Below are 11,425 nucleotides of genomic sequence, written 5' to 3' on the forward strand. Positions count from 1 at the left end.
CACCATCGCCCTCACGACGACGACGACGACGACGACGACGACGACGAAGAAGAGGACTCATTTCTTTCTCCACCAGGACGCCAGGCATTCATACTATCCTCTATCACAAAGCTCACCAAGATGGGCATGAGTTCCTTCAGGGAGAGGGTCTCCTTCTTCCGCCACCACGCCGAGCGCTCCCCCGTCGAGCGCGACCTCGTGCGCCGTCTCGACATCTTTCTCATGACTTTCGGCTGCGTGTCGCAGGTGATCAAGTACCTCGACCAGACCAACATCTCCAACGCTTATGTGTCGGGCATGAAGGAGGACCTGGGCCTGTACGGCAACCAACTAAACTACATGACCACCTGGTTCTCTGTCAGCTACTGCATCATGTTGATCCCCAGCCAGGTCATTATGACCTGGGTGAGGCCGTCCTGGTGGCTGCCAGGGCTGGAGATCGGCTGGGGTATCATGACGGGGCTGATCGCCCTGTGCCAGAACGCCCAACAGGTCTACGTGCTGCGTGTGTTCCTGGGCCTGTTTGAGAGCAGTGCGTGGCCAGGAATGATGACCCTGCTGAGTACGAGATTCCTTTTCCTATTTTTGAATGCATTTCTTGGAGAGAAAGGTTTTTTTCACGATAAAACATTTTGAGAAGAAAAAACTTTGCGGGAGAAAAAGCTTTTGAGGAGAAGAAACTTTGAGAAGAAGGAACTTTAAGAAGAAACTTCAAGAAGAAGAAGAAAAACTTTTGGAAAGCAAAGAAAAGAGAAAGATGGAAACTTTTGTTCTTCCTGCTAACAACAATACACAACACAGTGTACTGGTATACCCCAATGGAGCTGGCCAAGCGTATGGGCTTCTATCACAGCTGCCAATCGATTGGAAGCATGCTCTCTGGCGCCCTTCAGACCGCTATCCTCGAAACCGTTGATGGGGCTCGGGGCATCGCAGGCTGGCGCTGGCTGTTCGTCATCAACGCCTGCATGACCGTTGTCGTCGGGCTGGCTGGGTTTTTTATGCTTCCCGACTATCCTTCGCAACCCAACCCGCGCGCCTCCTTCTGGCTCACTCCGGAGCACACTCGCGTTGCCCAGGACAGGCTTGAGAGGCATGGTCGAGCCGAGGTCAAGAAGATCACCTGGGCGGCGGCCAGACGGACGGCGGGCATGTGGGTGGCGTACTTTGTGCCGCTGCTGTATATCGCGACTGTTTTGGCGCAGTATGGGTACAACTACTTCAACCTGTTTCTGAAATCCGTCACCAACTCGGATGGTTCGCCGCGCTGGTCTACAGCCCAAGTCAACTCGATCCCCATCGCTGGTGGCGCCATCAACGTCGCCTTTGTCTGGATCTGGGCTATCCTGTCGGATGTTCTGCAGACGCGATGGCTGCTCCTCGTCACCCAGGCTGTGCTGGGTTTGATCCCGGCCATCATCATGAGTATATGGACACGCCATCCTAACAGCACACCCATCGGAGCCGCTTATGCGAGCTACTTCATGTCGTACATGTGTCTGGGCACGGCACCGCTCATCATGTCATGGCTTTCTGATTTGCTCCCGCAGGACCCGGAGGCGCGGACTTTAATCCTGGGCTATGCTATTGCTGGCGTATATGCCATTATTGCCTGGTCACAGGTTCTGGTCTGGCCTGCCTCTGAGGCGCCGTATTATCGCTATGCCTGGCAGGTTTCGATCGCGCTGTGGATTTTGGTGATGATTATGGTTGTCTTCCTTCGCATTGTGGATAACAAGTATCTGTTGTAAGTTGACCACAGATTGATTTCATCTTCTCTACTTGTTGAAAATACCAGGGGGATTGCTGACTCGACGGGGTTTTCCCCTCTTATTACAGACCAAAGAGACTTGCTGCTCGTCAGACTGTGGTGGCAACGACAAAGCCCGATGACGAGGACGTTGGACCTGTGGATGCGGCTGGACAGCCAGTGAATCCCAAGAGGACCGAGATCGAGGCCACCACAGTGGCATAGAAGGAACTACGCCTTTCAAAATATGACATCTGGAGGAACTTTTTGTCACTTGACAGTTTGCATGTAGATCAAGTGCCCCACACCAAGAGAGGCACTTCTCCAGTTTTACACTTTACCATGCACAACCTTAAGTCCAATCCAGAATTTGTAAGAGACAGATAAACATGTGCCATCATCGTGATCATGATGTAATAATGTAGGTATGTTCTCCAATACAGCAATACGCGAATTACTATGCACATGAGGTTCGGCCCAAAAAGGCGTGCCGACCCTCCGGAGTAGCCCCTGAGCATTACCCATCTTTTGAGCCATCCACCCATCCAGTCCACCCCCTTTTTTTACTGCCCCTCTATGCTCGCAGGCGGTGAATACGGTGCACACTACCATGACCAAAGCCAGTGTACTATATGTCTGTGTTAGTGTCAGACTGAATACCCCACCTTGTTCCTGACAGAATGCTTCCATGGTCCACAGAAGCCCAGTATACCCGCATACTTCCACAAATCATGTGCAGGGGCAGACCGCTTCCGCCCCGTTTCGTCGCCCGGAGCCGAGATGAGATAAATGCGGGACCTTTCAGGAACAAGGGGGGGGGGGGGATCCGTCATTTTGTCCCGCGGGAGCATGATTTGTGTTTCGAAGAGAGTGAGAATGACGGAGGGAGAAAGAGTTACGGACAGACAGCTGGGTGGCGATGCAGAAGGATTAAAAACAAAGAGAACGAGTTGAGTGAGCTGCTCTTAGACGCTGCATCCGATCCTCTTGTCGTCTTCGGCCCTGGCCCTCGCTCGCCCACTCTGCTCTTCTGTCGTACACGATTGACCTGATCGATTCTCTCTCTCTCTCTCTTTCCGGATCGTCCGCCCCTCGTCCTGCTCGCTCGACCAATTCAAATCACACACTTCTTCTCTCTCTGTTTTGAGAGTGCGTTGTTCCCTGAGTGACGACGTCACCCCGTCGTGTCTTTTCTCGGCCCTCCCTCTTTGCTCCTCCCAAGGACCACAAGAAAGATGCCTCTCAAGTCACCACGCCGGTCAAGGGACCTCGAGAAGGCCGTGCAGAGCGTGCGCTTCGTCGACGAGCCCAGGTCCTCCACAGACTCCGAGATCGCAGCCAGGCCGCGTCTCGTCCAACCTAGACGATCGTGGCGGTCGCGCATAATATCGCCTGAGGTCATCCCCTGGGTTCTGACATGCGTGTTTGCGACGACCACGATCCTGTTGCTCCTGCAGAGGCCCGAATCGAGGAGATTTGGTTCCTATGAGATGAGGTTTCGAACAGATTTGAGTGAGTGGAATGAAACTCTCCCACTCTCCCACAGCCCCGGCCCCTCGGAAAAGTACACTTCCTTGAGATGAGGGGGCATACTCTATAATATGGTATGAAACTTGAGAGAGAATACGCTAACAAGGACTCCCTTTTCCTCTTCAGAATCCCTCGAAGCGGTCCCCTTGGAGGTCAAGCGGTTCTACGGCAGCCCAAATTTTGACGAGAATGGCACGATGCACACACCCGATGTGGACAAGCACGCCCACTGGCCCGAGAATAAATTGTTTGTCGGCGAACCCTCGCACGAGATCGACGACAACTGGCTCGACCTGATTGGGGATCGATACTTCTCCATCTCAGAGGAGGAGGCCATCGAGGCTTGGGGTGAGAGGCGGCATGAGTATGTGGATGAGGACCATGGCGGATACACTGCTGGTCTGGATGTGTTCCACACCCTGCACTGTCTTGTACGTTGGACCCACCGTCACCATCTATAAAGAGAGTATACCTAACCTAACAACACATCTCTTCCAGAACCAAATCCGCATGGCTCTCTCCCCAGATCACTACAACCATCACGGCATGCCCGTCGAGACAAGCGCCGCCCACACCGCCCACTGTCTCGATGCTATCCGCCAGCACGTCCAGTGCTATGGCAGCACTACTTTGATCCCGACCAAGTGGCGCGACGGCGCACAACGCCAGTACATCGACTCGAACCAGGAGCACGTCTGCAGAGACTTCTCATACCTGCGGAAGTTTGTAAAGCGGCGGAACTTGGGCGGGGATTTGTATGTGTCGCGGGATAAGTCGCTTAGGCACAGCGAGGAGGACAAGGAAGAGGAGGTGGTAGTAGTTGTTGGGGTTGAAGAGGTGGCAGATGGCGTAGAGGTGGCGGAGTAAATAAATAAAATCAGTACATTAAATCACCCAAAGAGGCGAGGTAAATTTAAAGATAATCAACTCACAATGTGTCTGCGCTTGTGAGGCCATATGCAGCGACAATCAAGTCTCCAGATTGTAATACACTTGCATATTAACAAAACGGTAGACAACTTGAACGATTGTTGTCAATTACTGTCAGAACCACCAGGGAAAAGAGATCATACATGCATCACTACTTCAGTGGTGTGAAATGAAACAAGGCGAAATCATTCAACAAGATTTGGCGTGATTACATAGGTCAACGTTTCATTCGACTTACTTAAGCTTCAGGCTTGGAATATCACCTTTTCAGTATCTCGGTCAATAACATGCAGTCATGATCACAATGACACTTCTTCGTTTTCCACATGTTGCTGCCTTTGGAAGGCTATATGTTCAACATTCGCGTAGTTGTCAGCCCACCATCATCAGAGTTTGGGCGCCCGAGTACAACAGACAAAGAGCATACAACGTTCACAAGTCTTTGCAAGCAGGAGAGCGAGGCGTCATCCTAAGCCAAGACGTCTCTAACGAAATGTGCCAACCAGGATAGAGAACAGCCAATCAATTGATGGACATCAAAAATGAACCGGATTTGATATACTGAAAGGAACCAGCACCAGCGACAAAATCTAATCGGCGGCATACCTACCTCCAAATGATTATCACCAAGAGTACAAGCTGATGATTAGTGCAATGTTAAAAGCATATAGTGTCATCACGATGAATTCATTCGGCTTTTATGAAAATATCAGCTGCGACAGCTGAAGTTGAGGGGAGGGAAAAAAGATGTATTTTGCTGCGAGACCTCAGTCTACGACCAAACAGCCACGCCCTCCTAACCTGTGCTGGATTTGACCATTCTTTCAACACTTTTGGTCACTGTACATGTTTATCGATCTGTGCCTTGCTGATTTGTTCCTCGACTTTCTGCTTATAGCCTAGTCGAGCAATACCCGCCCCTTGAGCTACTTATTTAATACTGCTTACAAGACGTCCAAGTAGCCCGAACCCATGTTGGACAAACCATCTCCGCCGTGCACTCAGTGTCTTCGTGCAGCCAGTCATTCAGAAGAACCATCTCGCAGTGATTTGTGTGTTTCCAATCCATCAAGTAGCTGTCGATCGGTTGGTTCTTCTCGAGAAGTGCCTTGTGCATCTTCTTCCACATGTACTGTTGCGGACGATGGTAAGTAGGGTGATCTGGACAGCGGCGTGACACATGGAGACAGATGGACGCAGTCATGATTCACTTACGGTACAATGAACGTAGTGGTACTTCTTCTGCGTAAACAGCTTGGGATAGTCTCCCCGGAAGACAACATCAAGCGGGACCTCCGACTCGGGGGTCAACTTTGGGTCGAAATGCCACGAGTAGTCGGTTCTGTTCATGAAATCCTTGACCATCTCCTTGTCGTAACACTCTGGGCGAACCCAGATCCAACCCATCGGGTCGAAGATACAGCCCTTTGCACGGGCCTCTTCAACGGACCCGTCCGCACCACAGTCGCCGTGGTCGACGGGGCCCGCCTGGGCAATATCATGCACCTCTTTGGCTGTGTAAATGATGGCGCAGGCGCAGACAAGTGCGGTCAGGGCGAGGAGAGCCTTGAGGACCAGGCCTGACCGTGAACGGCGGTTCTGGCTGGCGACTTTCAGCCGCTCGCCCAGAAGAGTCATGCCAGAGCCGTCATCTGAAAGTGAGGCAGCCTCGAAGGAGGTCTTGTGGTCTTCTTTGTGAGAGTCCATGACTGCGAACGTAGAAATATGAAGGGAATATGTCCCAATAAGTGAAGGTGTATAGTGACGGACGCAGACAGGAAAAGAGGTAGAGAGTCTTGCAAGCACGCGCGGTATATTTGAGGCTTCTCGAGTCAGAGAGCGTGTTGCAAACTTGTAGGGGAGAAAAGAAGTCGAAAGGGAGACGGGCGTGCTCAAAACCCGGGTTCCTGTAGAGGCGGCTTTTCACACTCTTCAAGACATCAGAACGAGGCCATGCCGTCGGACGAACTCCACCGCCGGAGGATCACAGCCTGCCTATCGTAAACGAGGTCGTTGTTGCATCTTTAGCTCCATTATCTATGACAGGATACACCAATCGTAAGACGTGCTGGGCGTCGCCACTGACTCACCGTATGTCCTTTTGTCGGATACAGTCTTCAAGATGTCACGATACATTCAAAGATTGTCTAACTTGAGACAACTAGACATGGGAGTGGGTGGCTAGACCTTTCACCGGGTCCAGCGGATTGCAAGGTGTGTAAGCGATTTCGAGCCGTTTCAAGCTCTATTGAACCGTACATCCAATCTCGGTATAATGCTGCTTCACTAGCTCTGGCACAGCACATGACCGTTGCAAGCCTCTCTATCTGGCGCCATCGTGGCAGGCCGTAAAAGGCAAAAACCTTGGGGGCGGGGGCCCACAAACGGTAGCAGGGCAGCCTCAGTAAGGGCGGCATTCAGATAATGGAGCGGAGATCGCTCCTATAGTGGGCTAGTGTGGATCCTACGGGATGCTTGCAAGTGACTAAAAGATTACATCGTTGCTGACTACGTGGCGAGGCCAGCCGAAGCAGAGCTGTGCCTCAGCCTTGCGTGCCGAGGATAGAGAGGGTCCGGGTACCGTTTCAACGTTGGACAAAAAAAAAACCCCCAAGAACCTTCAACCGAGATCGGAAAGATAGCTAGGGGAATTGGAATAGTCTTTGGTCGCCCTTCTTCGGTCACAAACACTCGAGCTCTCCCTTTCCCGCGAAATTCTGACGCCGCAGAGTGCTGGCGACCTTGAACTTGGCCGAGGAACGCTTCTTCACGCCTCTCTTTTGGTCTTCTCGTGTGCCTATTCTGCAGTCATGTCATCAACCAGACCCTCACGAGCTCTCCTAAACTCAGGACACATGAAGTACTCGCCAGTCTCAACAGAGGATGACCTCTCCATCGAGGAGGGCTCATCATTACAACCCTTTCGTTTCCGCCATGGAGATACGTGGCTCCGTCTCTGCCAACTCTTACCTTGGGCACTCACTATTGTCTTTGCCTGTATTTCCATGATTCTATCTATGAAAATCAGCTACAATAGAGATGAACAGTGTCGCGAGCATGAACAAATTGCCTCTTTTGCAACAGGATACGCTACAGATTTTGGTATACACCCTTACCCACACTCGCACATTGCATCCAAGAGAAACTTTCTAATTCCTCATGCCTTTCATCAGTAACGGCTCGGCAGCATATTCATGTAGAACAAGTCCGTTTTACGGGATCTCCGTCCTTTCATGAGGATGGAACGATGTGGATTCCCAATCCAGAGCCTATGCTCTACGTCGGCGATCCAAGTGTCCATCCCGAGATCGACCAAAATTGGGACAACCTTACATGGGGTGAGCTATTCTTCATTCACAAATTGCGAGGTTCATATCTGACAAAATTTCAAGGCCGCTACATTCTCATCACGAGGGAAGAAGCCATAGAATCTTGGGGTGAACAGGATATCGATTTATACTTCGACCATCAACGTGGGGGTTATGTTGCTGGGTATGTACCCTCGACGGAGTTCTTTCACAGAGAATGGTTAACTGATAAATGAACTCAGGCTGGATATGTTTCATACGCTTCATTGCTTGGTAGGCTGTCCTCATTTTCCTTATACATAGTCTGAGTAATGACCACGGCTAATCCTTGCTCTGCTGCAGAACCAACTTCGGCAAGCCCTTATGCCGGAGCATTATGAGGCCCATGGGCACAAAGCCAGAGCAGACAATGCTGCGCTGCACCAAAATCACTGCATCGAACAGATGCGGCAGTATATCATGTGTTCGGGGGACATGACACCTATACCTACAAAATACTACTCTGGCCTCGGAAGGAATTATGTGGACTCTGATGTACCACATACTTGCCGCAACTTTGCAGCTTTGCATGATTGGGTCGTTGCTCGATACGATGGTGCGGAAGCAATACAGCCCATTTTCGAGGCTTAGAAGTGTAAAGTTCACTACATAGAAACTTGAGATATCTTGCATACAGGGGCAAATCAATCCAATACAGAATACAGAATAAGCTTGGGCATCAGCCAACAGCACATGCGATTGTTTTGTTTCACTATCAGTTCGAAATTCTGATCCTCTTGCATCGGTCAAATTGGTCTCACCAGAATCTCTGCTTGCACATGCTCTGTGAATTATCATTTCTCTGCCTCTTTTCTTATTCTCCTTCATCCCTCTCTTTATGCTACTCAATTTGAGACCTGGTGAGTTTTAAGAGTGGCACGGACAGGTGAAAGAAATGGTTGATAGTCCCTTTCAACTCTTTAGGTGAATATACAGTTTTGGAGCCCAGAGCGGACCCACGTCTTTGTCATGATTTCAAAGGATTGTCTCACACGGCCTAAACACCAGGCATCTTGGAAGCTTTGCTTCAAACTCAGGAATATCAGCAATTGAACGGAATTGTTTCTGTCTACAGATGTACAACTTGGACCGTTCTCTTGAGAATAATCTGGCAAGCGGATGTCTCGTTTTGACCCAGACCCCATAGTCATTCAACTAGTGTGGTCAGAAGAAATAAATTTGGTGAAAGTCAAGCAGATGATCATTGAACAGTAAACCACAAACGCCTACAGCTTATATACAGGCCAAAGACGTTGATCCCCAAGGGTGTTTAGCCAAACTTGGTGCTTCCTTCGCAGACTTCAGTATAATCATGATCTCTGAGACATGAGCTCATTCATTGTGATGATGAGAGGCTGCATGAAACGCTTCCAAGCGAATCTGATACTCCTCCTGTGGAAAATGGCGATCAGGATGCAACATCCACTCAGTTAACTTCTCAAAATCACGGCAGACATGAGTAGTGTGGGCGTCTGGAAATTCTGACTGCACCCGGTCCATCCATTTCCATGGAATGGTGCTGATATCCGAGTAGCATGTGATTGTCTGACGGAGATTATCCACACAGTGATCTAGGGTTACAACATTGTGTTAGTATTTCCTCACTCAGCTGTGGTTCGTTGGTGTGGCTTGTAATTACCGATATGGATCCAGTACTCCTTTTTCTCCTGCTCATTCATGCTTTTATCTCCACCGTAGTAGTCTGGGTACAAGGCTCGGCGGATGAAATCTAGACAGTGTAGTTGATGGTAGACTTCAAGCCCGACAATATAACCATCCTCTTCTCCTGGGATAGGCAGAGTGTGGTTCGGCAACTGCTCTGCCTGTGCCTTTGGAATCTTGATCACGCCGACGCCTGAGGGGGCTGGACTCAGCTTCGAATACTGGTAGATAGAGTGTAGAGAAATGGTTTGAATTATTACCTCGATAGATGGCATCCCAAGCTTTGTCCACCTCATCAGTTGGGGGGCCCTGCCAAGGCGTCCGATCTTCGTGGAAGTTATTGTGAAACACGACAGGCTTGTATTCCACAGCTTCGAAAGCTGGGGAGTAGAGTTCAGGGGTGCTTCTCGGGACGTAGTCGATCTTGTCGCCCTCGGTTGCTGATTCATATCAATATCTATGTAAGTTCTCATGACTACGAGAGAAACCTGGAGTGGGACTGTTAGGACTCACAGTAAAGCTCGGCGATATTGATGAAAGTGTCCTTTGACCAGAATTCTCTTCTGGCCCAGAAAATGCAGACAAACGTCAAAAGACTCGCTAGGACAGTGACTGTGAGTTTCAGGACTCGTAACTCTCGGACTAAGTTGAGATTGACTGCGAGATCCCCGTCCGACGCAGGGAGCGAGATGTTGTCAAGGGCCTCATCTTTCTGATCCGGCGATGGAAGAGTCTGATAATCTCTCTTCGCAAGCCGAGAGGAGACTGCTTCGTTGAATTGCCTTTTCAGTTGTGAAAGCATTGTGAAGAATGGGCGGTGACAGCAATAGAACTGAGATTCGATTGAGTTCTTGTGCGAGAACAATTGATAACCCAAGACATGCGTGTCGGTGCGAGCAATTCGTGCTCTCATTCGAATTGAACCTGGGGGACGCCAGACTATCCTTTCAAGATGAAGAGACCTCAGTAATGCACGTCCGAGCTCGGATAACACTGGGACAGAAGAGAAGGGCCGTAAGGATTTCCCGGAATCCGAAGACTTGCTTCTCCTAGTTTGCCTTATCATCTAGTGGACGAGGCTGTTCGCACAGCGTAGCCGCTAACCTAAGCCGTGACTTGGTCCGCGGTGACGAGCTGATTCGACGCCGCAGGGCTGCATACCAACAAAGGTACCACGACAGGGTAAGAATTCGGCCCCACCATCATTTTCAAGTCAGCCGTAGTGCATCAGTAAGCCAAAGGAAGAACTAGTTGTGCATTGCATGCCAGCTAGCGCAGGCGTTCCATTTTGTGAAGACTTCGCATAACTGAATAAATGCAAAATTCTCGATAGACCAATACTTTTGAAACAGCATTTCACTTCTGAGGGCCGTCACTGGATCGAACGAACCCGCCAAGTGGCTTTGCACAGCGTGTGCAACTTGAGCCGTCTTTTGAAGCAAACAGAACATCAAGATTGCTCGTGAGATCAACGCGTTTCCTCCAGAGTAGGTTGAGCCTTTACTGTGGTGCGGATATAATTCCAAGCTGACTTTTGTAAAGATACGTTCTTCATCAAACCACCTCAACACTCGAAACAAACATACAGTCTGAAGCTCCTCAAACACCATGTCCCCAAGATATGTGGACCACAGCCCTCAGGCCGGGACACTGGGAGACTCAGGACACCTTGATGGCAATATGGACACGGAAGACAAGGAGGACAACGTCTCAGATCTGCGGCAGTCACCATATCGCCGTCAACCCTTTTATGCTATTGTCCTATTTGCGGTGTCATTGGTGATCATTGGTGGAATCCTGCTTGTTGGATTTTATTCTACGGCAAACAAAGGCACCGAAACATTGGAGCTGAGGATTGATGAGGAGTGCGGTGAGTCTGCTGCCCAGGCAAGACAAGCTGGATGTGTATTTGATGCTATACTCATGGGTTGGGTGCCTTGGAGGTGCCATGATACGGAACTGGCAGTGGAATTTATGGAAAGGAACGACTGGGCGTTCTACCACGATATGAACAAGACCGGTGCTCCTGTACCCGAGGATGAAATTCTTCAAGGGGAATGGAGTGAGTTCTATGTGGACTATCATTATCAAGTCATTCACTGTATGTATGCTTGGAGGAAAACACAGCGTGCTGCGGTGGGTGGGTCGGTACTGGATGGATATCTGGCAGATCCTCATCACACAAGCCATTGTGAGATGATGCTTT

The 11,425-nt window shown here is 50.1% G+C and overlaps 6 protein-coding genes across 6 annotated transcripts; 4 read left to right on the forward strand and 2 right to left on the reverse strand.

Moving 5' to 3' along the window:
- Positions 1-222: 222 nt before the first annotated feature.
- Positions 223-1,751, forward strand: M406DRAFT_264149 (MFS general substrate transporter; the record flags this gene model as incomplete). Its single annotated transcript, XM_040917641.1, has 2 exons — positions 223-562; positions 802-1,751. 2 exons carry the CDS (start codon positions 223-225, stop codon positions 1,749-1,751), a joined length of 1,290 nt encoding a protein of 429 aa, XP_040773703.1.
- A 1,234-nt stretch (positions 1,752-2,985) lies between these two features.
- On the forward strand, positions 2,986-4,147 carry M406DRAFT_333095 (uncharacterized protein; the record flags this gene model as incomplete). The annotated part of the gene is made up of 3 exons (XM_040920812.1): positions 2,986-3,262; positions 3,407-3,711; positions 3,779-4,147. 3 exons carry the CDS (start codon positions 2,986-2,988, stop codon positions 4,145-4,147), a joined length of 951 nt encoding a protein of 316 aa, XP_040773704.1.
- A 796-nt stretch (positions 4,148-4,943) lies between these two features.
- Positions 4,944-5,664, reverse strand: M406DRAFT_357568 (uncharacterized protein). The gene is made up of 2 exons (XM_040923715.1): positions 5,426-5,664; positions 4,944-5,342 (listed from the first exon to the last, which is right to left on the reverse strand). Exons 1-2 carry the CDS (start codon positions 5,615-5,617, stop codon positions 5,145-5,147), a joined length of 390 nt encoding a protein of 129 aa, XP_040773705.1. The 5' UTR covers positions 5,618-5,664; the 3' UTR covers positions 4,944-5,144.
- A 2,103-nt stretch (positions 5,665-7,767) lies between these two features.
- M406DRAFT_263533 (uncharacterized protein) lies at positions 7,768-8,148 on the forward strand (the record flags this gene model as incomplete). Its single annotated transcript, XM_040917598.1, has 2 exons — positions 7,768-7,791; positions 7,861-8,148. The coding sequence occupies 2 exons, from the start codon at positions 7,768-7,770 to the stop codon at positions 8,146-8,148; spliced, it is 312 nt and encodes a 103-aa protein (XP_040773706.1).
- Positions 8,149-8,889: 741 nt separating this feature from the next.
- M406DRAFT_264782 (uncharacterized protein) lies at positions 8,890-9,606 on the reverse strand (the record flags this gene model as incomplete). Its single annotated transcript, XM_040917691.1, has 3 exons — positions 8,890-9,128; positions 9,197-9,412; positions 9,480-9,606. Coding segments are annotated over 3 exons (582 nt in total), but the record flags the coding sequence as incomplete, so codon positions are not given.
- A 1,221-nt stretch (positions 9,607-10,827) lies between these two features.
- M406DRAFT_72712 (uncharacterized protein) lies at positions 10,828-11,419 on the forward strand (the record flags this gene model as incomplete). The annotated part of the gene is made up of 2 exons (XM_040925571.1): positions 10,828-11,281; positions 11,337-11,419. The coding sequence occupies 2 exons, from the start codon at positions 10,828-10,830 to the stop codon at positions 11,417-11,419; spliced, it is 537 nt and encodes a 178-aa protein (XP_040773708.1).
- Between the last annotated feature and the right edge of the window lie 6 nt (positions 11,420-11,425).

The sequence above is a fragment of the Cryphonectria parasitica genome (genome assembly GCF_011745365.1).
Source record: "Cryphonectria parasitica EP155 unplaced genomic scaffold M406scaffold_7, whole genome shotgun sequence".
Lineage (NCBI taxonomy): Eukaryota > Fungi > Ascomycota > Sordariomycetes > Diaporthales > Cryphonectriaceae > Cryphonectria > Cryphonectria parasitica.